This window comes from Salvelinus namaycush, chromosome 26, assembly GCF_016432855.1.
Source record: "Salvelinus namaycush isolate Seneca chromosome 26, SaNama_1.0, whole genome shotgun sequence".
Taxonomy (NCBI): Eukaryota; Metazoa; Chordata; class Actinopteri; order Salmoniformes; family Salmonidae; genus Salvelinus; species Salvelinus namaycush.
This window is the reverse complement of record NC_052332.1, coordinates 9,652,632-9,679,604: the sequence shown is the minus strand read 5'-3', so window position 1 is coordinate 9,679,604 and position 26,973 is coordinate 9,652,632. Positions and strand designations below refer to the sequence as shown.

General features: G+C 43.3%; 1 protein-coding gene across 1 annotated transcript; it reads left to right on the top strand.

Moving 5' to 3' along the window:
• Window positions 1-3,016: 3,016 nt before the first annotated feature.
• On the top strand, window positions 3,017-25,622 carry LOC120021856 (substance-P receptor-like). The gene is made up of 7 exons (XM_038965702.1): window positions 3,017-3,247; window positions 3,453-3,628; window positions 13,159-13,362; window positions 23,898-24,048; window positions 24,899-25,104; window positions 25,222-25,324; window positions 25,413-25,622. Exons 1-7 carry the CDS (start codon window positions 3,017-3,019, stop codon window positions 25,620-25,622), a joined length of 1,281 nt encoding a protein of 426 aa, XP_038821630.1.
• Window positions 25,623-26,973: the final 1,351 nt, after the last annotated feature.

The window sequence follows — 26,973 nt, the reverse complement described above, 5'->3', positions numbered from 1 at the left end:
TTTTGCGGCCGGAGTCCGCACCTTGGGGGGGGGTACTGTCACGTTCTGACCATAGTTCTTTTGTATTTTCTTTGTTTTAGTGTGGTCAGGGCGTGAGTTGGGTGGGTAATCTATGTTTTCTATTTCTGTGTTGGTTTTCTGTGTTTGGCCTGATATGGTTCTCAATCAGAGGCAGCTGTCAATCGTTGTCCCTGATTGGGAACCATATTTAGGTAGCCTGTTTTCTGTTGGGTTTTGTGGGTGGTTATTTTCAGTCTTTGTGTGTCTGCACCAGACAGAACTGTTTCGTTTCGTGTTATTCTCGTTTATCATTATTTTGTTTGTTTGTTTAACGTATTCTATTAAAATGGATACTTTTCACGCTGCGCCTTGGTGCTCCTCTCTTCCTCCATACGACGAACGCCACACTGAGAGACTAACCTAAGGTTCCAGGTACTTAGGTGTTCACCCCACTCCTCCATCTCTCTTTCTCACATTCATCTTTCTTTCTCACTCCCTCCATCGCTCTTTTGTACATTCAGATTTGGAGACCTATGTGCCAAGGGTTTGTCTGGAGGATGAAATGTTTGTTTTAGTCTATCCCACATGAGTTATAATACCCCTCTTTGTAACTTTCCATTACTTCTCTTTCCCCCTCCCCTTGTTTCCCCTCCTCGTCTCCATTATTTCCCTCCCGCCCACTCGCCTCCTCCACTTCCTTTCACTTCCCATCCCTCTCTCTCCTCTACTCTCCCCATCCCTCTCTCCTTTCCTCTCTTGAGGTGGATTGTGTTGTTGTTCTGAGTGGTATTAGTAGTACTAGGCGACGTGTGAAATTGGCTTCCATTCCCCTGTTGTCCCCTGTTGTCCAACCCTGTCTGGTCAGAGAGAGAGAGAAGGGGGGGGGGGGGGGGCAGGGCAGGGTAAAACAGTGGAAGGGGGGGAGAGAGAGAAAGGGAGAGAGAGAGAAGGGGGGGCAGGGTAAGACAGTGGGAGGGGGGAGAGAAAGGGAGAGAGAGAGAAGGGGGGGTAAGACAGTGGGAGGGGGGAGAGAGAGAAAGGGAGAGAGAGAGAAGGGGGGGGGCAGGGTAAGACATTGGGAGGGGGGAGAGAGAGAGAAGGGGGGCAGGGTAAGACAGTGGGAGGGGGGAGAGAGAGAGAAAGGGAGAGTGAGAAGGGGGGGCAGGGTAAGACAGTGGGAGGGGGGAGAGAGAGAGAAAGGGAGAGAGAGAGGGGGGGCAGGGTAAGACAGTGGGAGGGGGGAGAGAGAGAGAAAGGGAGAGAGAGAGAAGGGGGGGGCAGGGTAAGACAGTGGGAGGGGGGAGAGAGAGAGAAAGGGAGAGAGAGAAGGTTTGAGGGAGAGAGAGTGGGTGGGTTAAGAAGAGAGAAATGGATGACAGAGCGATAGGATATGGGGATAGAGAGTGAGCAGCGAGAGGAAGAGAGCAGAAAGACAGAGAGAGAGACCGAATAGAGTAAAGTAATAGTAATGCGGCCCCTGTCTTGTAAAATAGGCTTTAAATCTCTCCAGCCTTGAGATCCAGACAACACAATATGTATAGCGGGAACTCACACAGACCACTCTCCCTAATGATGCTCCCTCTCTCTGGTAGAGTGGGAGAGAGGGATGGAGGGAGGAGGAGGAGAGATAAATGAAGGTAGATAGGGAGACTGAGGAGGAAGGGAGAGAGGAAATGAAGAGAAATATTTCAAATAGTAGACTAAACTCCAGACTTCTGACAGCAGGCCCGGGCATCGATCACGAGGAGCGGAGAAGGGATTATGTTATTTTAGAGCAGGGGACCCCAATTACATTAAGCCGTGGCACGCTTTTTCGTTGAGCAGATGGTCGGGGGGCTGGAATATAGTTATAAATAATTTGTACGCGGCAAATTGACAGCAAAAATCCCAAACAGATATAGTATTTCACAAAAACAAAATAATTTCAAACATTGATTACATTGGGATACGATCACATATGTCTCTCTATTTATGTGTGGGAATACTTTAGAACAGATTTCGTCAATTAAAATCACTTTGAGCTGATTTCCTTCTGATTTTACAGTATTTCATTTCCAACAACGACAATTATAAAAAAGATATACATTCATTGTTTTTGCTCAGAAAACTTGGGGGGCCGTAGCCCGCCTATTGGGGAATCCTGAGGGTTGAGATGAAGCCTGGATCGGCGTGTCAGGAAGGGAGAGTCATTTAAATGCAAAAATATAGAAGGTCTATGAGTCTGACATGACGGCAGACCCACTCAGAGGACCATATTTTATATAGATGCAGAAAACATTACTTCCAGTGGGAGAGAGATTTCAATCAACACCTGAATACATACATAAATACAGTACATAAAGTATTATAATACATGCACTACATGCCTTGCCGTATGTGTGTGTGTTTGGGGGGGGGGGGGGGGGGGGGGGGGGGGCTTTACGCGCGTGCTATGTGGCTGAAGTGTGTGTGTGTGTGTGTGCGGCATGGGCATGGCATGCGCCTTCAAATGCTTGGCATTGTGATGGACTCACGAGAGCACATAGTGTTAGTCCATCCCAGCCCGCGCGCGGAGAGAAAACAGTGACACAAGGTTTAGGCCTACCGTTGACGTGGAACTTAACACGAATACAGAGAACGAAGACCATTTCGCCGGTAACTCTGATTCCGAGAATTTCGTGTGGATTTGGGAGAGAGAAGTGCGTACACTTGACCAGTGACCCAGGCAACAGAAGAAAGTAACTGCATGACTGCTACGATATTATCCCAGATCAACATTACAATCACTTTCTTTTGTCTTTTTTTTCTGTCACAGTCAAAATATTTTGCGTGTTATAGCCCTCGGCAAAAAAATTAACATCAGAGCCGTAAAGAATATATATTTTTTGTGAAACAACAATCAAAAATATTTATTTTTTATCACACTAAATTGGGCAACTGGAAATATCTAAACTTATTATTAAATATAATATTTATTATTTTACCATATAATATCTGGATTCTTACTCTTTCAACAACAAAGCTCTGAGATCTGAAGATGGACTTGCTGTTGAACATGACGGATTACTACCCTTCCGTTAACGCCACTAACGGCTCCGGTTTGAACGACAAAGAAGACTATAACCAGTTCGTGCAGCCGGTGTGGCAGATCGCTCTTTGGGCAGTCGCCTACTGCAGCATGGTGTGCATCTCCATGATCGGTAACCTGGTGGTCATCTGGATCATCCTCGCGCACAAACGCATGAGGACCGTGACCAACTATTTCCTGGTAAACAAACACATCTTATTAAAATCTAAAGAAGGAGATGGCTTTTTAAAATTTAAATAGAAATTATATATATTTGTATTTTAAAATAATGTGTGTGTGTTTGTCTGTTTGTCTGTGTGTCTCTCTGTGTGTGTGTGTGTGTGTCTGTCTGTCTCCCTCTCTCTCTCCATCTGTCTGTCTGATCCCTCTCTTCCTCTCCTCCCAGGTGAACCTAGCCTTTGCAGAGGCGTCCATGTCTGCCTTCAACACAGTGATAAACTTTGCCTACAGTGTTCATAACGAGTGGTACTTTGGTTTGGGCTACTGTCGCTTCCATAACTTCTTCCCCATCGCAGCTGTCTTCGCCAGCATATACTCCATGACCGCCATAGCACTGGACAGGTGAGCAGTGTGTGTGTTTGTTGTCACTGGAATGTACTCCATGACCGCATGACCGCAATAGCTCGGAACAGGTGAGAAACCCTATATACTGTGTGTGTGCATGCGCGTGCATGCTTTTGTGTGTGTGTGTGTGTGTGTGTGTGTGTGTGTGTGTGTGTGTGTGTGTGTGTGTGTGTGTGTGTGTGTGTGTGCGTGTATGACCACGCCACAGCCAGCTACAGTAAAGCTTACATAACATATACGGTGCCTTCATAAAGTTTTCATACCCCTTCACTTATTCCACATTTTGTTGTGTTACAGCCTGACCTCAACAGTTTTTCTCACCCATCTACACACACTACAAAGTCAAAACATGTTTTTAGAATTTCAGCAAGTTTATAGAAAATGAAATACAGAAATATCTCATTTACATAAGTATTCCCACCCCTGAGTCATTACTTTGTAGAAGCAACTTTGGCAGTGATTACAGCTGTGAGTCTTTCTGGGTAAATCTCTAAGAGCTTTCCACACCTGGATTGTGCAACATTTGCCTATTATTCTAAAAACAATTCTTCAAGCACTGTCAAATTGGTTGTTAATATTTGCTAGACCCCCATTTTCAGCTCTTGCCATAGATTTTCAAGTAGATTTAAGTAAACACTGTAACTCAGCCACTCAGGAACATTCACTGGTAAGCAACTCCAGTGTAAATTTTACCTTGTGTTTTAGGTTCTTGTCCTGCTGAAAGGTAAATTCATTTTGCCTGTGCTTAGCTCCATTCCGTTAATTTTTATCCTGAAAAACTCCCCAGTGCTTAACGATTACAAGCATACCCATAACACGATGCAGCCATCACTATGCTTGAAAATATGAAAGTGATACTCGGTGTGTAGCCTAGCGGTTAAGCACATTGGGCCATTAACCGAAAGGTTGCTGGTTTGAATCTCCGAGCCGGCAAGGTGGAAAAATCTTCCATTCTGCTCTTGAGCAAAGCAGTTAACCCCCAACCAGAACTGGGTGTTGATGATGTTGATTAAGGCAGCCCCCCGCACCTCTCTGATTCAGAGGGGTTGGGGTAAATGCGGAAGACACATTTTGGTTGAATGCATTCAGTTGTGCAACTGACTAGGTATCCTCTTTCTCAGTAATATATTTTGCTGGGTCTACCCCAAACATAACACTTTGTATTAAGGACACATGTTAATTGCTTTGCCACATTGCAGTATTACTTACAGGTCTGGACAATCACACTTTCCCCCCATCCCTAGGAAACACACCTGATTTAAACTAATTGCATTTTTATCTGAAGATCATGATTATTTGATTATTGGAGTCAGGTGTGTTAGCTGGAGCAGGGGCAAAAGTGTGACACCAACCAGGCCCCCGAGGACTAGGTTATTATTGTGGAGTAACTACAATGTTGTTGATCCATCCTCAGTTTTCTCCTATCACAGCCATTAAACTCTGTAACTGTTTTAAAGTCACCATTGGCCTCATGGTGAAATCCCTGAGCCGTTTCCTTCCTCTCAGGCATACTGAGTTAAGAAGGATGCCTGTATCTTTGTAGTGACTGGTTGTATTGATCAGGGGTTGGAACCGGTTCAAGGAACAGAAACGAAACCGGGAACAAAAGTGGTCCACACTGTTCTGGAACAGAACCGTTATTTTAAAAGCATGGAAAATGGTTAATAACGTTATATAAAAAAAAATCTAGTGCCACAAAAAAACGTAACAAAGTGAACATGCAAAGCCCTCACTCTGTCCCTCAGAAACGCATTACAGCATCTGCCAGCCAGCTGAAAATATTTGCCAGTGTGCGTGTTTAGGCTACTTGCCCCACCCCTTTTTGAAGGTTGCTAATGACGTTACCATAGGCTACTGTACTGACGTTTGAAGCATGAAAAGATAGGAGAGAGATTTTTAATTAGCTAGAGAAGAATGGATTAACTTTTTCCTATGCTACCTAAGGACACTATAGGCCAAGTTATCTCGTTTCACGTTGGATTTATTCAAGCCTGCTCCTAATCCCTCTCTCCCTCTCTAAACAACTAACTTGCCTGCTCTATCCGCACTGATTGGTGATGTAAATGAATGAGCTAAATGTAAAAAACTGTTGATTTCACAGGTTAAAAAAGGAACGGAAAGGAACGATATCAACCGGTACTTTTTTTGGTTTCGAACCGGTTCAGAACCTTTGCTGGTCGGCACAGTGGAACGGATCAAAGAATAATAGTGGTTCTGTTCAGAATGAAACGATTGGAAAAATAATTTCGATTACAAACCCTGGAATTGATATAGCATCCAAAGTTGAATGAATAACTTCACCATGCTTAAAGGGATATACAATGTCTGCTCTTTTTTTTGTACCCATCTACCAGTCGTTGCCCTTCTTTGCGAGACGACATTGGAAAACCTCTCTGGTCCTTGTGGTTGAATCTGTGTTGAAATTCGCTGCTCGACTGAGGGACCTTACAGATAATTTTTACTCCTGAACTTATTTAGGCTTGCCGTAACAAAGGGGTAACAAAGGGGTTGAATATCATTTTACTTTGACATTATGGAGGATTGTGTTTAGGCCAGTCACAAAAACATCTACATTTAATCCATTTTAAATTCAGGCTGTAACAAAATGTTGACATGAATACTTTCTGAAGGCAACAGTCATAAATCCCCTCTATACTCTTCAGCATTGACTTCATTTAAAAAAAAATGTAAAAATATATTTAAGCTTTAATTAACCAGGGAGGCCAGTTGAGGACAAGTTCTCATTTACAACTGCGACCTGGCCAAGATAAAGCAAAGCAGTGCGACAAAAACAACACGAAGTTACACATAAACAAACGTACAGTCAATAACACAATAGAAAAATCTATGTACAGTGTGTGCAAATGTAGAAGAGTAGAGAGGTAAGGCAATAAATAGGCCATAGAGGCGAAATAATTACAATTTAGCATTAATTAACACTGGAGTGATAGATGTGCAGATGATGATGTGGAAGTAGAGATACTGGGTTGCAAAAGAGCAAGAGGATAAGTAACAATATGGGGATGAGGTAGTTGGGTGTGCAATTTACGGATTGACTGTGTACAGGTACAGTGATCGGTAAGCTGTTCTGACAGCTGATGCTTAAAGTTAGAGAGGGAGATATAAAACCACAGGATTAGCTTTTGACTTGTCTAATCAAATCAAACTTTATTTGTCACATGTGCCGAATACAACAAGTGAAACTTACAAGCATTTAACCAACAGTACAGTTCAAGAAGAGTTAAACAAATATTTACCAAATAAACTAAAGTAAAAAATAATAATAAATAGAAAGTAACACAATAACACAACAATAACTTAGGCTGTATACAGGGGGTGCCGGTGCCGAGTCAGTGTTTTGGGGTACAGGTTAGTTGAGGTAATATGTACATGTAGGTAGAGTTATTAAAGTGACTATGCATAGATAATAAACAGCGAGTAGCAGCAGGGGGTGTCAATGTAAATAGTCTGGTGGCCATTTGATTAATTGTTCAGCAGTCTTATGGCTTGGGGGTAGAAGCTGTTAAGGAGCCTTTTGGTCCTAGACTTGGCGCTCCGGAACCGCTTGCCGTGCGGTAGCAGAGAAAACAGTCTATGACTTGGGTGACTGGAGTCCCTGACAATTTTATGGTCTTTCCTTTGACACCGCCTATTATATAGGTCCAAGCTTGGCCCCAGTGATGTACTGGGCTGTACGCACTACCTTCTGTAGCGCCTTACTGTCAGATGCCGAGCAGTTGCCATACCAGGCGGTGATGCAACCGGTCAGGATGCTCTCGATGGTGCAGCTGTAGAACTTTTTGAGGATCTGGGGACCCATGCCAAATCTTTTCATTCTCCCGAAGGGGAAAAGGTTTTGTCGTGCACTCTTCACGACTGTCTTGGTTTGTTTTGACCATGATAGTTTGTTGGTGATGTGGACACCAGGAACTTGAAACTCTCTACCCGCTCCACTACAGCCCCGTCAATGTTAATGGGGGCCTATTCGGCCCGCATTTTCCTATAGTCCACGATCAGCTCCTTTCTCTTGCTCACATTGAAGGAGAGGTTGTTGTCCTGGCACCACACTGCCAGTTCTCTGACCTCCTCCCTACAGGCTGTCTTGTCGGTGATCAGGCCTACCACTGTTGTGTCATCAGCAAACTTAATGATGGTGTTGGAGTCGTGTTTGGCCACGCAGTCGTGGGTGAATAGAGAGTACAGGAGGGGACTAAGTACACATCCCTGAGGGGCCCCAGTGTTGAGGATCAGCGTGGCAGATGGAGCGGCCCGTCAGGAAGTCCAGGATCCAGTTGCAGAGGGAGGTGTTTAGTCCCAGGGTCCTTAGCTTAGTGATGAGCTTCGTGGGCACTATGGTGTTGAACGCTGAGCTGTAGTCAATGAACATCATTCTCATATAGGTGTTCCTTTTGTCCAGTTGGGAAAGGGCAGTGTACAGTGCGATTGAGATTGCGTCATCTGTGGATCTGTTGGGGATAGGCTATCTAGGAGGATGCTGTTGATGTGAGCCATGACCAGCCTTTCAAAGCACTTCATTGCTACCGATGTGAGTGCTACGGGGCGGTAATCATTTAGGCAGGTTACCTTCGCTTTCTTGGGTACAGGGACTATGGTGGTCTGCTTGAAACATGTAGGTATTACAGACTCGGTCAGGGAGAGGTTGAAAATGTCAGTGAAGACACTTGACAGTTGGTCCGTGCATGCTTTGAGCACACGTCCTGGTAATCCGTCTGGCCCCGCGGCTTTGTGAATATTGACTTGTTTAAAGGTCTTGTCTAGTCACAACTCAAGTGGGTGTTGTGTGTGTGTGTGTATATACTGTATGTGTTTGAAATGTGTGTTTATGAGCAACCTTTTCCCCGAGATCCATTCTCCAACCCTGCTTCTCTCTCGCATACTGTCATCAGTATGTCGCCACAGCGTAAGTGCGTGTGAGCAGCCTTTTCCTTCAGATCATCCCTACTCCCCTCTTCTCCATCCCTCCTTCTCGCCATCCCTTGTTCTGGGTTCACTGTCAGAACACAGATCCCCCTCTCATTAGTCTGTCACCACAATGTCAGAACAATCTGAACATTCCAGCATTATTGAAGTAGTCAGCTTTCATCTCTCTCTCTCTCTCTCTCTCTCTCTCTTGTCTGTGTATGTGTATGTGTGTGAGAGAGAGAGCAGCCTGTTGCCCCAGTTGATACTCACACAGAGTGCCCAGCAAACCGGGAACATTCTCAGAACATTACGTAAGATTCCCCTTAAGTTCCAGTTAGGGTTTGACCTAACATTAGGATGATAACATCCCACAAACGTTCAACATTTTTGGGGGATTACCAAATATTTTTTTTAGAATTAAAAGTTGGAAATGAAATATCCTTGGAATTTTCTCCTAACATTCACTAAAATGTTGGTCACAATTATCTGTAAAAACTACCACAGAACATTCCCCTAAGGTTCTCATTAGGTTGCCAGGGAACGTAATAACGCAACGTTCCGGTAATGTTCTTAGAACATACTGCCGCAACAAAATGTGGGAGCAATAGAAGTGTTTTCGAGGAAACATTACAGGAACGTTCTGCTAATGTTGATGGATATGTTATTCAAAACACCCATGACAACAAGCAGGGAATATTCCTACAGTGGTCTCATAAAGTTATAGTGTGACATTATGATATGATGGTTTTAATAACGTTCCCTGAGCATACATCAGAAATTAAGTAGTAGAAGCTAGAAAAAACATTTTAAAAAATCTTGGAATATTCAGCTAATGTTGATGGAGATATTACTACTACCACCTATAACAACAAACAATAAACATTCCTATATTATAAAGTATTTTGTAAGGTTTGACAATCCATAATTGTTCTAAAAACATACTACAACGAAAAGGAAAAAGTAGTTATCAAAACATTGCTTCAACGTTCTTCTAATATTGAAGTGTAGTGCCAAACTTTTAAACAAATGGCATTTCAATCTTCTCACATCATTATATTGTATTAGGGTATTATCCAAAAATAGCTACAGATTTTTTTAAAGAATAGTATTCGAGTATATTTGAACCTGTGATCTGCCATCTACAAGCCGTCGGCTACTTAATCTGCGGCGCCACCAGGATCATAATGTTTCTAGTGGATTTCCCTTTGTACTGAAATCCTTCAACTATGATCTAAACTATGGCTATACAGTATGTCTTAGTACACATGCACATGTATGTACACCTCACTGAAATCTGCCAGGCTATAATTTAACATGATTTGTGAAATCAAGTTTGTTGGGAAAATAAAAGGCAAAACAACTTTACAGTATATAAAGAAGACGAGTAAATAATAATAGAGGATACTTCTGTAACGATCGTCGTTAGAATGAGACCAAGGTGCAGCGTGGTAGGCGTACATTTTCCTTTCATTTGAAATGTTCCACCAAAAAAACAATAAACAACTCAACGAACGTAAAGCTAGTAGTGCAAACACATGCAACACAAAAAGACAAGATCCCACAACAGAAAGTGGGAAAAAGGGCTGCCTAAGTATGATCCCAAATCAGAGACAACGATAGACAGCTGCCTCAGATTGGGAACCACACTCTGCCAAACACAAAGAAATAGAGAACATAGAATGCCCACCCAAATCACACCCTGACCTAACCAAATAGAGAAATAAAACGGCTCTCTAAGGTCAGGGCGTGACAACTTCTTTTTCTAGATTGAGTTATTCCCTCTTCAACAACCTGGAAGTCAGAGTAAAGGTGCAAACAGCTTTATATTTGTGTTTGTCCAATCCCAGTGGCCCAGTGGCTTTATTCCAGGGATACCATTCCAAAGTACTACGCTATTATATACTATAAATGTATAATATATTGTCATGGGACTGACTGATGAAAGAAACCTCCGTGGCCTGTTCAAAATGTAACGTTATCGTTCTGGAAAGCATAGGAATAACATTCTAAGAACATTGAGGGAATGTTTTGTGCACCCTGATGCAAACGTTGTAAGAATGTCATCACAACCGGACAGATTTTGGGTTTTGGGAACCTACCGTATATTTCTTGTAATGTACCCACACTGTTCGCACAACCTAATGAAATGTTCCTGGGAATCTTTAAAGAAGTCAGGACAGCTGTTCTGTCGACATTCTTGCGACATCAAGGGAATGTTTTGTGCACCCTGGTTGAAACATCGGCTGAATGTCAGCAGAACTGGACAGTTTTAGGTTTCCCAAAACACTATCTCTTGTCATATCCCCACAATGTTCCCACAACCTAAAGAAATGTTTTAGGAACTTTTTAAAGAACATTAAAAAAAAGTGCTCTGGGAACATTCTTTTGACATCACGTGAGTGTTTCTTTGCACACTAAAAGAAACATTGTATAATCATCCCCCAAACTGGACAGTTTTAGTGTTTTGGGAACATATATTTAGTGATATCCCCACAATGTTCCCACCAGACTGTTCGTACAACCTAATTAAACATTCTGGGAACCTTGAAAGAACAGACAAAATGTGTTCTGGGAACTTTCTTACAACGTCAGGCAAATATTTTATACAAACATTGTATAATCATCAGCGCACCTGGACAGTTTTTGTGTTATGAGAACCACAGTTGGACTGTGGTTCACAGAGGGTGGTGCAGTCAGCCCAAAGCATCACCGGGGTGCACACTGCCTGCCCTCCAGGACATCTACAGCACCCGGTAACACAGGAAAGCCAAGAAGATCACCAAGGACCTCAGCCAACCGAGCCACGACCTGTTCACCCCACTACCATCTAGAAGGCGGAGACAGTATAGGTACATCAAAGCTGGAACCGAGAGACTGAGAGGCCATCAGACTGGTTAAACAGTCACCACTAGCCTTAGTCACTGTTACTAGCCGGCTCTCACCCGGTACTCGACCCTGCACCTTAGAGACTGCTGCCCTATGTACATAGAGTCATTAATTGAACACTGGTCACTTTAATAATGTTTACATGTTGTTTTACCCACTTTCTATGTATATACTGTATTCTAGTCATGGCTCATCCTATATAACTACTGCTGTACACACCTTTTTTATTAAAATACTGTCCATACTCTCTATACATAACATTATATGTATATATACACTACCGTTCAAAAGTTTGGGGTCATTTAGAAAAGAACACAGACACTCTGCCTTGAAGGCCAGCATCCCGGAGTCACCTCTTCACCATTGACATTGAGACTGGTGTTTTGCGGGTCCTGGTGTGGGTGAATGGATGATCCCCGCATGTGTATTTCCCACCGTAAAGCATGGAGGAGGAGGTGTTATGGTGTGGGGGTGCTTTGCTTGTGACACTATCTGTGATTTATTTAGAATTCAAGGCACACTTAGCCAGCATGGCTACCACAGCATTCTGCAGCAATACGCCATCCCATCTGGTTTGGCTTATCATTTGTTTTTCAACAGAACAATGACCCAAAACACCACCAGGCTGTGTAACGGCTATTTTACCAAGAAGGAGAGTGATTGAGTGCTTTCATCAGATGACCTGGGCTCCAAAATCCCCCAACCTCAACCAAATTGAGATGGTTTGGGATGAGTCGGACCGCAGAGTGAAGGAAAATGCAGCCAACAAGTAAACAGCATATGTGGGAACTCCTTCAAGACTGTTGGAAAAGCATTCCAGGTGATGCTGGTTGAGAGAATGCCAATATTGTGCAAAGCTGTCATCAAGGCAAAGGGTGGCTATTTGAAGAATCTCAAATATAAAACATATTTGGATTTGTTAACACTTTTTTTAGTTAATAAATGATTCCATATGTGTTATTTCATAGTTTTGATGTCTTCACTATTATTCTACAATGTAGAAAATAGTAAAAATAAAGAAAAACCCTTGAATGAGTAGGTGTTCTAAAACTTTTGACGGTAGTGTATGTATATATATTTATATTCCTGTCTCTGACATTGCATGTTCTGATATTAATTTATTTTATTTTTCTGTTTTATGTGTATATTGTTTTATAAAATGTTTGCTAGGTATGACTGCACTGTTGGAGCTAGAAACACAAGCATTTTGCTGCACCTGTGATAACATCTGTAAGTCTGTGCACGCGACCAATACACTTTGATTTGATTTGCCGCAACCGTGCAAATGTTCTGGGAACTTTAACAGAACCAAATTTGTTTTGCTGGGTATTTACAAGAGGTGTGTCTGAGGATGATCGATTTTACCTCAACAGGCAGAGGGAAGGAGGGAGAGGAGGATAGAGAGGGAGGTAGGGATAGAGAAAGGCAGGGAGAAAATGAGAATGAAATGGGAAGGCACAATAATCAAGCGCCTAGCGGGGAGGGGAGGAGAAGAGGAGCGGAGAGGGGAGGAGAAGAGGAGGGGAGGAGAAGAGGAGCGGATGGGAGGAGAGGGAGAAGGGGTGGGAAGGATGGAAGGATGAAGGTGGAAAGGATGAAGGAGAGGAAGGGTCTGCATGTGTGTGTGTGTGTTACTGATCACTGTGTGTGTGTGTGTGTGTGTGTGTGTGTGTGTGTGTGTGTGTGTGTGTGTGTGTGTGTGTGTGTGTTTGTTCCAGATACATGGCTATCATCCACCCCTTGAGGCAGAGGTTGTCTTCGACAGAGACCCGTGTAGTGATCGGAGTGATCTGGGTGTTAGCTCTACTGTTGGCCTTCCCCCAGTACTACTACTCAGCTACAGAACAGCTGCCTGGTAGGACTGTCTGCTACATCCAATGGCCCGACTACACCAACAACACAACCATGGACTTCAAGAAGATGTGAGTACTGACACACACACAAAGGAGTTTGTTTAATGGAAGCATTAGACATTAAAGAATAAACTGCATCATTTTCTGTCTGTAAAATCTGATTTAGTACTCACCTCCGTTTTCTGTCTTTGAGCTAAGGGTGATCCCACACCATGATAGCCCCAAAATAGTTTTTGTATCACAGATTGTTCTGGCAATTCTCACATAAAAACTTCAGGGTGAAGGAAGTATATTCTGAGATACAACTACTCACATTCATTTATTCAACATAAAACAAGTATTATTAATACAGTATATCAAAAGTACCCCTTTTGATTTAGCTCATTCTTAGACATTGTTTCGAAAAATCTACCCTTCAAACACATCACCTTTCCAGAGTGGTCTCTTTGCTACTTTAAAAAATATATATATTTTTAAAATTTAAATTCTATCCCCTTTTCTCCCCAATTTTCGTGGTATCCAATCGCTAGTAATTACTATCTTGTCTCATCGCTACAACTCCCGTACGGGCTCGGGAGAGACGAAGGTCGAAAGCCATGCGTCCTCCGAAGCACAACCCAACCAAGCCACACTGCTTCTTAACACAGCGCGCCTCCAACCCGGAAGCCAGCCGCACCAATGTGTCGGAGGAAACACCGTGTACCTGGCTCCCTTGGTTAGCGCGCACTGCGCCCGGCCCGCCACAGGAGTCGCTGGAGCGCGATGAGACAAGGATATCCCTACCGGCCAAACCCTCCCTAACCCAGACTACGCTAGGCCAATTGTGCTTCGCCCCACGGTCCTCCCGGTCGCGGCCGGCTGCGACAGAGCCTGGGCGCGAACCCAGAGACTCTGGTGGCGCAGCTAGCACTGCGATGCAGTGCTCTAGACCACTGCGCCACCCGGGAGGCCCTCTTTGCTACTTTTGAAGAAATATACATTTTATACATACAAATTGGCATTATTAGGTCATTAACCAATCACAGCCCTCCTGTAGGATTGCAAATTCGGCAAATCACCAGCAGATGGAGTTCCCTTTGAATCAATTTTCCCATTCACTGTGTTGGTGGTGTGCTTTAGAGTATATTGTTTAAAACAATATATCTAAAAATGAACAAAATCAAAAAGGTACTTTTGAGATATTAATATTCATGTGTTTATTTATTTTTATTTGTATCAATACATGCTCTATATTTTAGAGCACACTATTAGAAGTATAATGACACCAAGGTGTTGTCTGTATCATGCACTTTTCACAGATCATTGGGTCTTACAGGGGGCTTGTAAAGGTCAAAGAAAGGCCTAAAATTGCCACTTTCATCATGATTTTCTGGTAAAAACCATATCAAACATCCTTCCTCCTAATGCAGTTTCTATGTGAGAATTTGCCAGAACAATCTGAGATACCCCAAAATATTTTCCATACTGGAATGGAATCACCTTCAAACGTCTGGATGAATAAGCCCATCTTTTTTGCTTTGTAAACATCCTAGTCTAGTGGAATAGATTCATCAATCTATCCAACCTCGATTAGTCAACAGATTGATGAAGAACCAGACACATAGTAGATGCACAGCCTCTGGGTGTTGTGTTACGATGAACCATCGTTAGGCAGAAGTCGTAGGACGTCAAGGACTTTAATTAATTGCATTGCTGTTGTTGTTTTTCTGTTTTTAAAATAAGCAAATTCAAATCAAGTATATTAAGGATCTGAATATTCCTCGTTAATTAACAGCCTAGGCTCCCTAGACAGCCATGTTTCAAACCGGGACAATATACTGTAAGTTCTTCTCTATAAATGATATTAGTGATTTTCAAATAAAATGATTCAAGTATTTCAAAGAAAATAATTCCATCCTCGTCAAATATTTGGACAATATTTCATTATATTATCACATGTGTATGCCAAAGTTAAATATTTGCAGTTTTCTTATGAGTTACACCAAATTCACAACACTTTTGTTGTTCAAAGTCAACATCAGACAATTGCACCGCATGACATTATAACCGTTTGACATGCCAAAACGATTAAAAATGATCATGCTTTGTGATAAATTGATGCGGTGCCAAACGAAGGATAACGTGTAGAAATGTACTGTTTTGTCATATAAATATTATCCTCTGAAAGAAAAATAATACATCATGTCAATTGCCCTCTTAAATGCTGCATCATTGACTAACGATATAAAACTTGTATCATATAGTACCACCAACCGTAGAAGGCGATTTTTTAACTACATAACATAATTTCTGTCCATGTGTCATGATATGACATCTAAGCCTACACTGTAGTGGACCCTCCAATTCAGCAGAAAGAAAATCAAATCTCCCACAAATGTTAACAAATTTCACATCTCTGTCCTCTGTCATGACAGAGGATGATTTTCACTGTCATATGGTTAGGGCCCTGTGTGGCTCTGGATCCGATTTTTTTCATAGCGCTAAAGGTCCCGAAGCTTCTGTGCATGTCTTAATTCTATACTATGGACACTCTGCTATGATCGTAGAGAACAGGCTACTCCGGCAAATGGTTCTCGTTTAATAAAGTCAGATCAAAGTTGAATCAATGTCTGCACGATCACATCATGATAGTATTCTACCGAACAGAATATAAAAGCATAGTATAACGTTACGGGAAGACAAAAACACCACCACATTTTTCTCTCGTATGGCCAAAACTCAACTGCGTGCCACTAGGCAAAAGACACAGGTGGGCTATGCTACAGTTTGACCCTGTGCTATAAACACCCCAGAACACCCTATGCTATAAAACTCTCTCACTGTACATCATTCACAACAACACTGTAGGCCATATAGCTCAATAAGATCTGTATGCAGATCCCTGTTAAACTGATTGAGATCAAATGGTTGATGCTGCAAGGCCGTTTCACCGGTAAAACTTGAAGAATTATCATTCATGATTGACAGTGAGAAATGTGAAGGGAAGGAGACCAACAAAATGTGAGTGTAAAGTACAGGTATTAAGAAACACATGTGCAGAACGTGATCCCCATGTGCACAGAAGCTTTGGGACCTTCTGCGTTTTTTCAAAAGAAGTCGGATCCGCAGCCACAGCCTTTGGTTAATCATGTCACATGACTTGGAGTTTAACCTTTATTTTAAGCCTTTTCCAAATGAGAATTAGATAAAAAATGTAAGCAATTGTCTGAGGATGTTGCTGGACCATCTGATATAAAAAGAAAAGGGGACAGTTTGATGAAAAAGCTTTAATTAAAGGTTCAAATCCAGGTTATGTGACACGATTAACCAAAACACAGGGGCCTACATATGGCACAACCACTAATATAAAATGGTATATAATAAAAACATGTATTTGTTCTTTCAAATAAAGGTGCATAAAAATTACATGACAACCTTTGAACGGAGAGTTAAAAGCCACTTTGTTTCAATTATGCCTGTTTTCAGCCACTAGGCCACCGAGACTTTATGGTTGCAGTCGTAAATTCACTCTGGCTATCTACTCCGATTTCAGCGCACTCTCGTCTACGTGTGCCAGAAATCAGAATAGCTGGTTAATTTACAAACGAGCAACACCCTTTGAATATGACTGGTGTCAGTAAACGTCTGCAAAAAAACGTTGATAAATTGTTGCCAGTAGCACAGTTACAGTCACCAGCTCTCTAGATAACATGAAAACAGCCTAACCAGCTTTGCTAGTGTGAGTAAAATGGTCAGAGAAAGGTGTTCTCTCATTTGTGTCAGGAAGTAGCTAGCAAGTTAGCCAACTTATATTGGGTGTTTGACTGCCGTTGTGAGGTCAGAACGCTCGGATCAACCCTACTCCTCGGCCAGAGCTGAACGTTCCGAGAGTGAAACGCTCAGAATTTACGAAAAGACAATCTGACAATGCTCTGACTTTACAAACACCCAGAGCGCACTCTGAGCGCACTCTGGCACTCCAGAGTGAATTCATGAACACCCCTATGTCAATTAATTTGCATAGCCAGGTAAACAGATGAGGGGACAAGATCACTTGCAGTGACAGGCTTACTGAGAGTTTAGGATAATTTACATGACACATTATCAACTTCGATAGCTGTTTAATTATATATATATATTTTTAATGAAATTATGAAAAATATTTATAACATTCCACCCATGAGACAATTGGAGAGCGATTTGGTCATTTAACTGCAGGAAAGGGGTCTTCCTGCTTGCTTATTGGATAATGTTTTGTAGCTGGTTTGCTAAATAGCTTTCTAGCAAGCTATGCTCAGGGGTGGAAGTTGGCCAGAAACCTCAGTGCTCCTATCTCCTCTGTGCTTGGGGCTACAAACAAATGGGAAAATGCATGCAATAGCCTCTATCCCTAGCCAGTTCATGTAGGATCAGCTGCTAGATAATAATAATACATTTTATTTGAAGTGCTTTTCACAACACCCAAAGTAGCTTTACATACACCAGAAAATCAGCAGGATAAAAAGCAACACAATCACATATTAAAATAAGCAAGTATATAAAAGTCCACAGAACATAAGGACAGACTAACCAGGGAAGTGAACTAGACAGAGGATAAAAGCTAAGACAACAGAGAATCCGGGTAAGTCCGTGTGAACCGGTGTGTGTAGTGTGGACACTGAATATGCGTATGGATTGTGAGGTTCTGACATGGAGAGGGATAGAGAGGTCCAGATCTGAGGAGCTGCACAGCTAAAAGCCCGGTCTCCCATGGAGCGGAGCCTGACGCGAGGGATGGCGAGGAGGCCAGTGTCAGAGGAGCTGATGACATATGTTAGTCAAGAGTGTAGGGTAATCTGCAACAAAATGTTTCAACAACAATATTATGCATTTACCTGTATTTAAATAAGGTTTCTAAATGAAGGAGACAGCGTATCCCTTTCCTACTGTCAAATGACTAAATCGCCCTCTAGTGGCCACATGGGTGGAATGTTATTCATATTTTTCATAATTAATAAACATTATTTTTAAAAACCTTCCTAAAATCCGGTGTTTCTATGTCAAACAGTTTTGTTATATTTCAGTCTTCTGTGATGTGTATATAATGTGTAATATTGGGATGCAATATTAAGCCCATAACCATGTGTGTGAGGTGGATATTTCTGTTTTATAGTAGATTTGTTTAAGACTACCACTCTGTATGACCCTGATTTCACCCCCTGGTTTCTAAGCCTTGAGACAATTGAGACATGAATTGTGTACGTGTGTCATTCAGAGGGTGAATAGGCAAGACAAAAGATTTAAGTGCCGTTGACCGGGGGTATGGTGTAGGTGATAGGCGCACTGGTTTGTGTCAAGAACTACAACGCTGCTGAGTTTTTCATGCTCAACAGTTTCCTGTGTGTATCAATCTATCAAATGTATTTATAGAGCCCTTTTTTAAACAGCAGTTGTCACAAAGTACCTATACAGAAACAGATCCTAAAACCCCAGAGAGCAAGCAATGCAAAGGCACGGTGGCTAGGAAAAACTCCCCAGAAAGGCAGGAACCTAGGAAGAAACCTAGAGAGGAACCAGGCTCTGAGGGGTGGCCAGTTCTCTTCTTGCTGTGCCGGGTGGAGATTATAAGAGGTCATGGCCATTTAGGCCAGACCGTTCTTCAAGATGTTTAAACATTCATAGAAGACCAGCAGGGTCAAATAATAATCACAGTGGTTATAGCTGAGCATTTAGAGGTTGAGACAGCATGTGCAGGGGGAGAACAGTCAGGAATAGTCATGCCTGGTAGTCCTGAGGCATGGTCCTAGGGCTCAGGTCCTCTGGGAAGGGGGAGAGAGAGAGAGAGCAAGAGAGAGATGGGAGAATTGGTGGGAGCATATCTAAGATCACACAGTACACCAGATAAGACAGGAGAATTACACCAGATATAGCAGACTGACCCTAGCCCCCCGGCACATAGACAGGGAGGAGTCAGGGGACACTGTGGCTCGTCCAAAGGTTCCCCGGACAGGGACCACCAGGCAGGATATAACCCCACCCACTTTGACAAAGCACAGCCCACACAACACTAAAGGGATATCAACAGACCAAATGTCCTCGTTCCTCCCTGTATGCAAGCTATTCATTCATAAAAAAATATATAAGTATATACACTGCTCAAAAAAATAAAGGGAACACTTAAACAACACAATGTAACTCCAAGTAAATCACACTTCTGTGAAATCAAACTGTCCACTTAGGAAGCAACACTGATTGACAATAAATTTCACATGCTGTTGTGCAAATGGAATAGACAAAAGGTGGAAATTATAGGCAATTAGCAAGACACCCCCAATAAAGGAGTGATTCTGCAGGTGGTGACCACAGACCACTTCTCAGTTCCTATGCTTCCTGGCTGATGTTTTGGTCACTTTTGAATGCTGGCGGTGCTCTCACTCTAGTGGTAGCATGAGACGGAGTCTACAACCCACACAAGTGGCTCAGGTAGTGCAGCTCATCCAGGATGGCACATCAATGCGAGCTGTGGCAAGAAGGTTTGCTGTGTCTGTCAGCGTAGTGTCCAGAGCATGGAGGCGCTACCAGGAGACAGGCCAGTACATCAGGAGACGTGGAGGAGGCCGTAGGAGGGCAACAACCCAGCAGCAGGACCGCTACCTCCGCCTTTGTGCAAGGAGTAGCACTGCCAGAGCCCTGCAAAATGACCTCCAGCAGGCCACAAAGTCTGTGGAACTTGTTCAGTTTATGTCTCAGTTGTTGAATCTTGTTATGTTCATATAAATATTTACACGTTAAGTTTTCTGAAAAAAACGCAGATGACAGTGAGAGGAGTTTATATATACACTACTGGTCAAAAATGTTTCTTTATTTTTTACTATTTTTTACATTGTAGAATAATAGTGAAGACATCAAAACTATGAAATAACACGTATGGAATCATGTAGTAACCAAAAAAGTGTTCAACAAATCAAAATATATTTTACATTTTAGATTCTTCAAATAGCCACCCTTTGCCTTGTGGTGGCCTACCACTTCGGGGCTGAGCCATAGTTGCTCCTAGATGTTTCCATTTCACAATAGCAGCACTTACAGTTGACCGGGGCAGCTCTAGCAGGGCAGAAATTTAACAAACTGACTTGTTGGACATTGAAAGTATTGGACGTTGAAAGTCTCTGAGCTCTTCAGTAAGGCCATTCTACTGCCAATGTTTGTCTGTGGAGATTGCATGGCTGCGTGCTTGGTTTTATACACCTGTCAGCAAAAGTTGTGGCTGAAATAGCCAAATCCACTAATTTGAAGGTGTCTCCACATACTTTTGTATATATAGTGTATGTACATGTCCAATGCCTCTGCCTTGATGACGATGTCAGTATTATCAGCAGCACCTATCTTTTACAAACATTTTCTGTTTTTAATCTACTTTCTTTTTATTTTCTCTGCCCCGCTTTGAAAGAGACTAATTGCTGCAGCTTCATTTCTATGAAAGACCTTTTTTGCAATCACATTTGCAATTGTTTATACTATCAAAAGAAAAACTTTGATTACATTATTATTAACATGAAAAATATGTACACTCGTGTTTTGAGAAGAAAAAAAAAGTTTTGAGAATGACACAAATATTAATTTCCACAAAGTTTGCTGCTTCAGTGTCTTTAGATATTTTTGTCAGATGTTACTATGGAATACTGAAGTATAATTACAAGCATTTCATAAGTGTCAAAGGCTTTTATTGAACAATTACATGAAGTTGATGCAAAGAGTCAATATTTGCAGTGTTGACCCTTCTTTTTCAAGACCTCTGCAATCCACCCTGGCATGCTGTCAATTCACTTCTGGGCCACATCCTGACTGATGGCAGCCCAATCCTGCATAATCAATGCTTGGAGTCTGTCAGAATTTGTGGGTTTATGTTTGTCCACCCGCCTCTTGAGGATTGACCACAAGTTCTCAATGGGATTAAGGTCTGGGGAGTTTCCTGGCCATGGACCCAAAATATTGATGCTTCGTTCCCCGAGCCACTTAGTTCTCACTTTTGCCTTATGGCAAGGTGCTCCATCATGCTGGAAAAGGCATTGCTCGTCACCAAACTGTTTCTGAATGGTTGAGAGAAGTTGCTCTCGGAGGATGTGTTGGTACCATTCTTTATTCATGGCTGTGTTCTTAGGCAAATTGTGAGTGAGCCCACTCCCTTGGCTGAGAAGCAAACCCACACATGAATGGTCTCAGGATGCTTTACTGTTGGCATGACACAGGACTGATGGTAGCGCTCGCCTTGTCTTCTCCGGACAAGCTTTTCCGGATGCCCCAAACAATCGGAAAGGAGATTCATCAGATTCATTCACTTTACCCCAGTCCTCAGCAGTCCAATTCCTGTACCTTTTGCAGAATATCAGTCTGTCCCTGATGTTTTTCCTGGAGAGAAGTGGTTTCTTTGCTGCCCTTCTTGACACCAGGCCATCCTCCAAAAGTCTTCGCCTCACTGTGCGTGCAGATGCACTCACACCTGCCTGCTGCCATTCCTGAGCAAGCTCTGTGGTGGTGCCCCAATCCCGCAGCTGAATCAACTTTAGGAGACGGTCCTGGCGCTTGCTGGACTTTCTTGGGCGCCTTGAAGCCTTCTTCACAACAATTGAACCGCTCTCCTTGAAGTTCTTGATGATCCGATAAATGGTTGATTTAGGTGCAATCTCATTGGCAGCAATATTTTTGCCTGTGAAGCCTTTTTTGTGCAAAGCAATGATGACGGCACGTGTTTCCTTGCAAGTAACCATAGTTGACAGAGAAAGAACAAGGATTCCAAGCACCACCCTCCTTTTGAAGCTTCCAGTCTGTTATTCGAACTAAATCAGCATGACAGAGTGATCTCCAGCCTTGTCCTCGTCAACACTCACACCTGAGTTAACGAGAGAATCACTGACATGATGTCAGCTGGTCCTTTTGTGGCAGGGCTGAAATGCAGTGAATTTTTTGGGGGGGGATTCAGTTCATTTGCATGGCAAAGAGGGTCTTTGCAATTCATTGCAATTCACCTGATCACTCTTCATAACATTCTGGAGTATATGCAAATTGCCATCATACAAACTGAGGCAGCAGACTTTGTGAAAATGTATATTTGTGTAATTCTCAAAACTTTTGGCCACGACTGTATGTATGTATGGAAATAAATTATTGATCTATTATGAATTATTATTTGTCTGTATGGATTCATTGACCTTTTTGGAGGCCTTTTTGTCAACAATGTGGCCAGGCAAAACACCCCTCCCTCTCCATTTCCAACTTTTAAGCTTCCCACAGATTTTGATGCTGAACCAACATGCTGAAGCAAGACAGAATGAAAGCGATGAGCTGAGCAGGCAGGAGAGTTGGAGGGTTTTAGTCATGTAACACACACTCTTATCCAGAGTGACTTACAGGAGCAATTAGGGGATTCAAACCAGCAACCTTTCAATTACTGGTCCAACACTCTCAACCACTAGGCTACCATTAGTTCATAGACAACACTTGTGTGAATATAACAATGTATTTAAATGTTAATTCATTAACTTTACATTTTGTCACTCGAAAAAACTTATTTCTCAATTGCCCAAGAACCAGAAAGTGGTCTGTTTAGCTATTAATAAATTCTTCATACAGAATTTACTCTAATAATTACCTGACGTTATTGATTTTATAGTTCAATTGCGGGTTATAGGCATTTCCACTTCTAAAGGAAATGTTCCGGCGTTCGGACATCCCATTCACGGTAAACGCTGCTTATGTCGGCTCAATCGGAAATTGGCTTTAAAAGCCGCAATGCCTGTAACCCACGATCGGATCGAATCCCGGCCTCACTCTTTTCACAGTTCTCTCTCTCCCTCTGTCCCCACTTTTTTTTGCCTCTCTCTCTCACTTGTTCTTGCCCTCCACCTGCCCTCCCTCTCCCTCTCTCTCTCATGAGTGTGTGTGTGTGTGTGTGTGTGTGTGTGTATGTGTCATTTAGTATCTCCATTAGTCTCAGGTGTTGAAGGGATTGAAGTCATTTCCATAAGCAGCTGACTCCCTGTAGTTAGTCTGATGGTAATATTAGGGGCTAGGAGATGATACATTCTCTTTTTCTTTCCTCCTTCCTCTTCCTCGTGACCTTTCCTCCTTCCTCTTCCTCATTACCTTGCCTCCTTCCTCTTCCTCTTCCCTCCCCCTCTCCTCTCCTGCTCTCAGTTAATTGATTTCATGCATCTTTTAGTGAGTCTCGCTGCTCCCTGTAGCGAGACTGATAATCAATCAGCAGACAGTGTGTGTGTGTGTGTGTGTGTGTGTGTTGTGTGTGTGTGTATGTGTGGACAGGCGGACGCAGAGATAAGGAAGCAATTCAGAACTCTGTGTTCTACTAGACTACTATCTGAGTGACATTCCTGTCCGACAATCTCATTTGTTTGTGTGTGTAATAATTTGGTGGGTCCCTGTATTTGTATAAGTGTGCATTATTACGCATGTGTGAATTGGAAAAGTTTTTGCATATTCCACTCTCCCTGAGACACCATCGGAGATTGTGGTCATGGCTAGGGTCTGCCAATATCAATGGCGACACAGGAGAAATTAGGGTTAAGTGCCCTTGCTCAAGGGAAATTTGACAGATTTGTGTGTGTCTAACTAACTTTCTATGTGTGTAGGTACTATTTGTCTGTGGTGTTGCTGTACTATTTCCTGCCGCTGTGCATTATGGGATGTGCCTACCTGGCGGTGGGCTTGTCCCTGTGGGCGGGGACTATCCCTGGAGACTCCACCCACCGCTACCGAGAACAGCTCATCGCCAAACGCAAGGTACACACACAATCAACCACACAGACATAACACACTTATGTACACACACACTCATGTAGCCATACACACACACGCACGCACGCACGCACGCACGCACGCACGCACGCACGCACGCACGCACGCACACACACACACACACACACACACACACACACACACACAAGTAAGCATGACACAGCAGGGAACCTCTTAAGTAGATATTCTTAGGTAAATTACTAAATTGCTTTCATCTCCCACTCCCTTTCTCTCTCTCTCTCTCTATTTCTCCCTCCCTCCCTCTCTCTCTCTCTCTCTCTCTCTCTCTCTCTCTCTCTCTCTCTCTCTCTCTCTCTCTCTCTCTCTCTCTCTCTCTCCCTCCCTTTCTCTCTCTCTCTCTCTCTCTCTATTTCTCCCTCCCTCCCTTTCTCTCTCTTTCTCTCTATTTCTCCCTCCCTTTCTCTCTCTCTATTTCTCCCTCCCTTTCTCTCTCTCTATTTCTCCCTCCCTTTCTCTCTCTCGCTATTTCTCCCTCCCTTTCTCTCTCTCTATTTCTCCCTCCCTCCCTTTCTCTCTCTCTCTATTTCTCCCTCCCTTTCTCTCTCTTGCTATTTCTCCCTCCCTTTCTCTCTCTCTCTATTTCTCCCTCCCTTTCTCTCTCTCTCTTTTTCTCCCTCCCTTTCTCTCTCTCTATTTCTCCCTCCCTTTCTCTCTCTCTCTCTCTGTATTTCTCCCTCCCTTTCTCTCTCTCTCTATTTCTCCCTCCCTTTCTCTCTCTCCCTCCATCCCCCTCCCCTCTCTCAGGTCGTGAAGATGATGATCGTGGTTTGATTGACGTACGCCTTTCCTTCAACTCTCTACCTCCCTCTCTCAGGTCGTGAAGATGATGATCGTGGTGGTGTGTACGTTTGCAGTGTGCTGGCTGCCGTACCACATCTACTTCCTGCTCCAGCAGTTCCACCCTGACCCCATGCAGCTGTTTGAGTGGCGCTACATTCAACAGGTCTACCTGGCTGTCATGTGGTTGGCCATGAGCTCCACCATGTACAACCCTATCATCTACTGCTGTCTCAACGACAGGTGGGTCTACGTACATACACAGACATGCACACACCATTCTGTGGGTGGCAATGAGCTGGTCCCATTTGTCTCTTTGTTCCTCTGTCTGTCTCTATACGTATATGTATCTCTCTCTAGGTTCAGAGCAGGCTTTCAGCAGGTGTTCTGTTGGTGTCCGTGTGTTCCTGCAGGCTCCTACGAGGGACTGGAACTCAAGTCCACCAGCTACCTACAAACTCAGGTGTGTGTGTGTGTGTGTTTCAATTCTGTCTACTTTGTATATGCATGAATGTGTGTATAAACTTTGTCTCTTTTATCTCGGTTTCCAGGTGAGTGTGTACCGAGCCAGCCGGACGGAGACCAGTGTGTCGACGGTTCTGCAGCCCACTGAGGAGGAGTGCTGTGGGGCCGAGTTGCCAGCTAGCCCCCCTATCAGCCAGACAACTCTGGAGCTCACCTCCATGGACTCACAATCTGCCCCAAACACCCCCGACAGCCCTGTTTTTTTGCGGCAGACGCAACATGGATTAGTAGCTTAATAAACACCGAACTGGACTAGTGTCCGAAACATTTCTGTAGGTATATGTGCATTAGTACAGTACCAACTAGTTCACTAAGAAGTATTAAACAGGACTAGCGTCTAGAGCGCTTCTGTAGGCAGACATGGTTTGGTGGACTACAACCTGTAGTTCTATTATCCTTGTCTAGTATACCTGACCAGGCCAAGTGGGGAGCACATAAGGATTCTTTCCATCATTCACCACACCGTCCCTGTGTACCCCCTGCCTTACCCCCCTGCATTCCAGAACCATAGGGCTGTGTTTGGAAGACCACCACTTCCCCTAGCAACAACAGCAGCCACAGGTCTCTCGCTAAGAAAACACTGATGATTGTGTGTGTGAACAGTGTCAGGCAGGGTGTGTGCGTGCCTGCATTTGTTTCTTCGTGCAGGCGCGCGTGTGTGTGTGCGTTGGTTCATTTGTGCAAGCGTGTGTGTGTGTGGATTTCTGCGAGGTGATGTGTGCTGGCCCAGCACTTGTTGTCAGGGATTGCTGCTCAAAGCCGACAATGTGAGGAGCAGTACTCTGTCTGTCTGGTCAGAGCACAGGCCAGATACACTACATGACCAAATGTATGTGGACACTCGTCGAACATCTCATTCTAAAATCATGGGCATTAATATGGAGTTGGTCCCCCTTTGCTGCTATAACAGCCTCCGCTCTTCTGGGAAGGCTTTCCACTAGATGTTGGAACATTGCTGTGGGGACTTGCTTCCATTCAGCCACAAGAGCATTAGTGAGGACGGGCACTGATGTTGGGCTCGCAGTCGGAGCTCCGATTCATCCCAAAGGTGTTCGGTGGGGTTGAGGTCAGGGCTCTGTGCATACCAGTCAAGTTCTTTCACACCGATCTCGACAAACATTTCTGTATGGACCCTCACCTTCTGCATGGGAGCATTGTCATGCTGAAACAGGAATGGGCCTTTCCCAAACTGTTGCCACAAAGCTGGAAGCACAGAATCATCTAGAATGTCATTGTATGCTGTAGCGTTACGATTTCACATCACTGGAACTAAGGGGCCTAGCCTGAACCATGAAAAACAGCCCCAGACCATAATTCCTCATCCACCAAACTTTACAGTTGGCACTATGGATTTGTCCGTAAGACCGCCACATGAAAGACTCCTTGTCCAGGACCATTTAAGACTGTTTTTGAATGAGTAGGTAATGGTCAACAATGGTGAATGCCTTGGAAAGGTTTACAAATAGGGAAGCACAATGTTTTTTATGATCTAGGCCACAGGTGTCAAACTCATTCCACGGGGGGCCGAGTGTCTGCGGGTTTTCGCTCCTCCCTTGTACTTGATTGATGAATTAACATCACTAATTA

What these genes read in the sequence shown, in the direction of transcription:
- LOC120021856 (XM_038965702.1), top strand. Translation starts at nt 3,017, where the DNA reads ATGGACTTGCTGTTGAACATGACGGATTACTACCCTTCCGTTAACGCC. An exon ending in CCGTGACCAACTATTTCCTG is followed by an intron (nt 3,248 to 3,452) that starts GTAAACAAACAC and finishes CTCTCCTCCCAG; the next exon opens with GTGAACCTAGCCTTTGCAGA. An exon ending in CCAGCTACCTACAAACTCAG is followed by an intron (nt 25,325 to 25,412) that starts GTGTGTGTGTGT and finishes CTCGGTTTCCAG; the next exon opens with GTGAGTGTGTACCGAGCCAG.